Here is a 1,625-nt window from a genome sequence, read left to right on the forward strand (position 1 = left end):
AATACCGACTTTAACTAGTCTATCCGCACAAACATTTGCCTCCCTATAGGCATACTTCATCATCACTTCCTCTAAAAGTTTAAGTGAAAACGAATTTAACTTTCACCTTTTGTCCTAGGGAAAATAAATGTGCTCCGCTCTTGCTTTTAAAAATTTCAAGATACAAAGTCCGTTTCTTTAATAGGAAGCAACTTTACTCATATAATATATTTCCTAAGTTCTTAAGAGCAATTAAAAAAAAACAGAGATGATGGATGATTCTAACTCTGTCAATATAATGGTCATCTTTTCACATCTTTACAATTTCGTAATATGCCTATTAATATTATATAGAGAGAAATGAATATTAAGAAACTATTGACTACATGAATGATTGGTGAAGACTATAGTATAAGATTAGGAGGATAAGATCACATGGTTTTGTCTTAGAGGTCTTTCCAATGTTTAATTGACCTTGATACTTGTTTAGCAAGGCAGGGACCCCACAGTTCTGTTCTGGTATGCAAATTTCATGGAGTTTGTCTTACAGAAATATAAAATGTGGTTCATAATAATCTTTTATTCAATATTAACACAAAACTTAGGTGTTGCACATAATTCTGATACATTAGTTGGTAAATGTATATTAGCTGGATTGTGAATTTGAAGAAGCATGTGATGTGATATGTCTAAACCATGTCTAGCATTGAAATAGTTATAACAAAATGCAACAACAGACATCAGGTTTCTTTTCACCATTGCATTGCCTGAAAATGACCTCTGTTAGACAATATCATGTGATCCCTTCTCCCTCACTAGGCCCTATTTCAACTATATATACACACTACTCCTTGGTTTCACAAGCAACACAAGTCTTTTGCATCCTAAAACATCACAACTCAATATCTATTTCTCATCCATTCCTTTAACATAAAAACAAACAATGGGTTTCCGCAGTATTATGAGAAGAACGTCATTTTCCAGAACCCAAGGATCTACCAAGGGATCTGAAGTCCCTAAAGGCTATCTCGCCGTCTATGTTGGAGATAAAATGAGTCGGTTTGTGATTCCAGTATCCTACTTGAACCAACCTTTATTTCAAGAATTACTTAACAAAGCAGAACAAGAATTTGGATATGATCATCCAATGGGTGGGCTCACAATTCCATGCGGTGAAGATGAATTCCTAAACCTCACTTCTCGCTTGAATTAAGTTGAGCGGTAAATCATGCAAATGGAGATTTAGATAGATTAGTTTAGGCTAATTTGAACACAAGCCATTTTTTCATTTAGTTTGTTCCATGTATCAATCATTCCTACGGAAACAGAAAATGTTCCCTCAATGAGAATGTTATCACAAAAGATTCTTAAATCATTTTTAGATTTGTTCCATATCTCAACAAATTATAATATATACAGAACTATCATTATTCCGTTAGCTGAATTTTGTTTCTGCTAAATTTTGTTATCCATATTATGTTGTATATGTTTTAATTAATATTACAGAGACTTTTATATAATGTTCATCCTTTCTACGTGGCCAAGAAATGTATTGGGCGGTAAACCTTTAGTTAACGGATCCGCTATCATTAAACTTGTTCCAATTTATTCAAATGACACTTTTGTTTATGTAATTCTTCTTTCAC

The 1,625-nt window shown here is 33.0% G+C and overlaps 1 protein-coding gene across 1 annotated transcript; it reads left to right on the top strand.

The window, feature by feature from the left end:
* Window positions 1-826: 826 nt before the first annotated feature.
* Window positions 827-1,417, top strand: LOC127106549 (auxin-induced protein 10A5). Its single transcript, XM_051043832.1, has one exon. It carries the CDS (start codon window positions 923-925, stop codon window positions 1,190-1,192), a length of 270 nt encoding a protein of 89 aa, XP_050899789.1. The 5' UTR covers window positions 827-922; the 3' UTR covers window positions 1,193-1,417.
* The last annotated feature ends 208 nt before the right edge of the window (window positions 1,418-1,625 follow it).

The sequence above is a fragment of the Lathyrus oleraceus genome, chromosome 7, assembly GCF_024323335.1.
Source record: "Lathyrus oleraceus cultivar Zhongwan6 chromosome 7, CAAS_Psat_ZW6_1.0, whole genome shotgun sequence".
Taxonomy (NCBI): domain Eukaryota; kingdom Viridiplantae; phylum Streptophyta; class Magnoliopsida; order Fabales; family Fabaceae; genus Lathyrus; species Lathyrus oleraceus.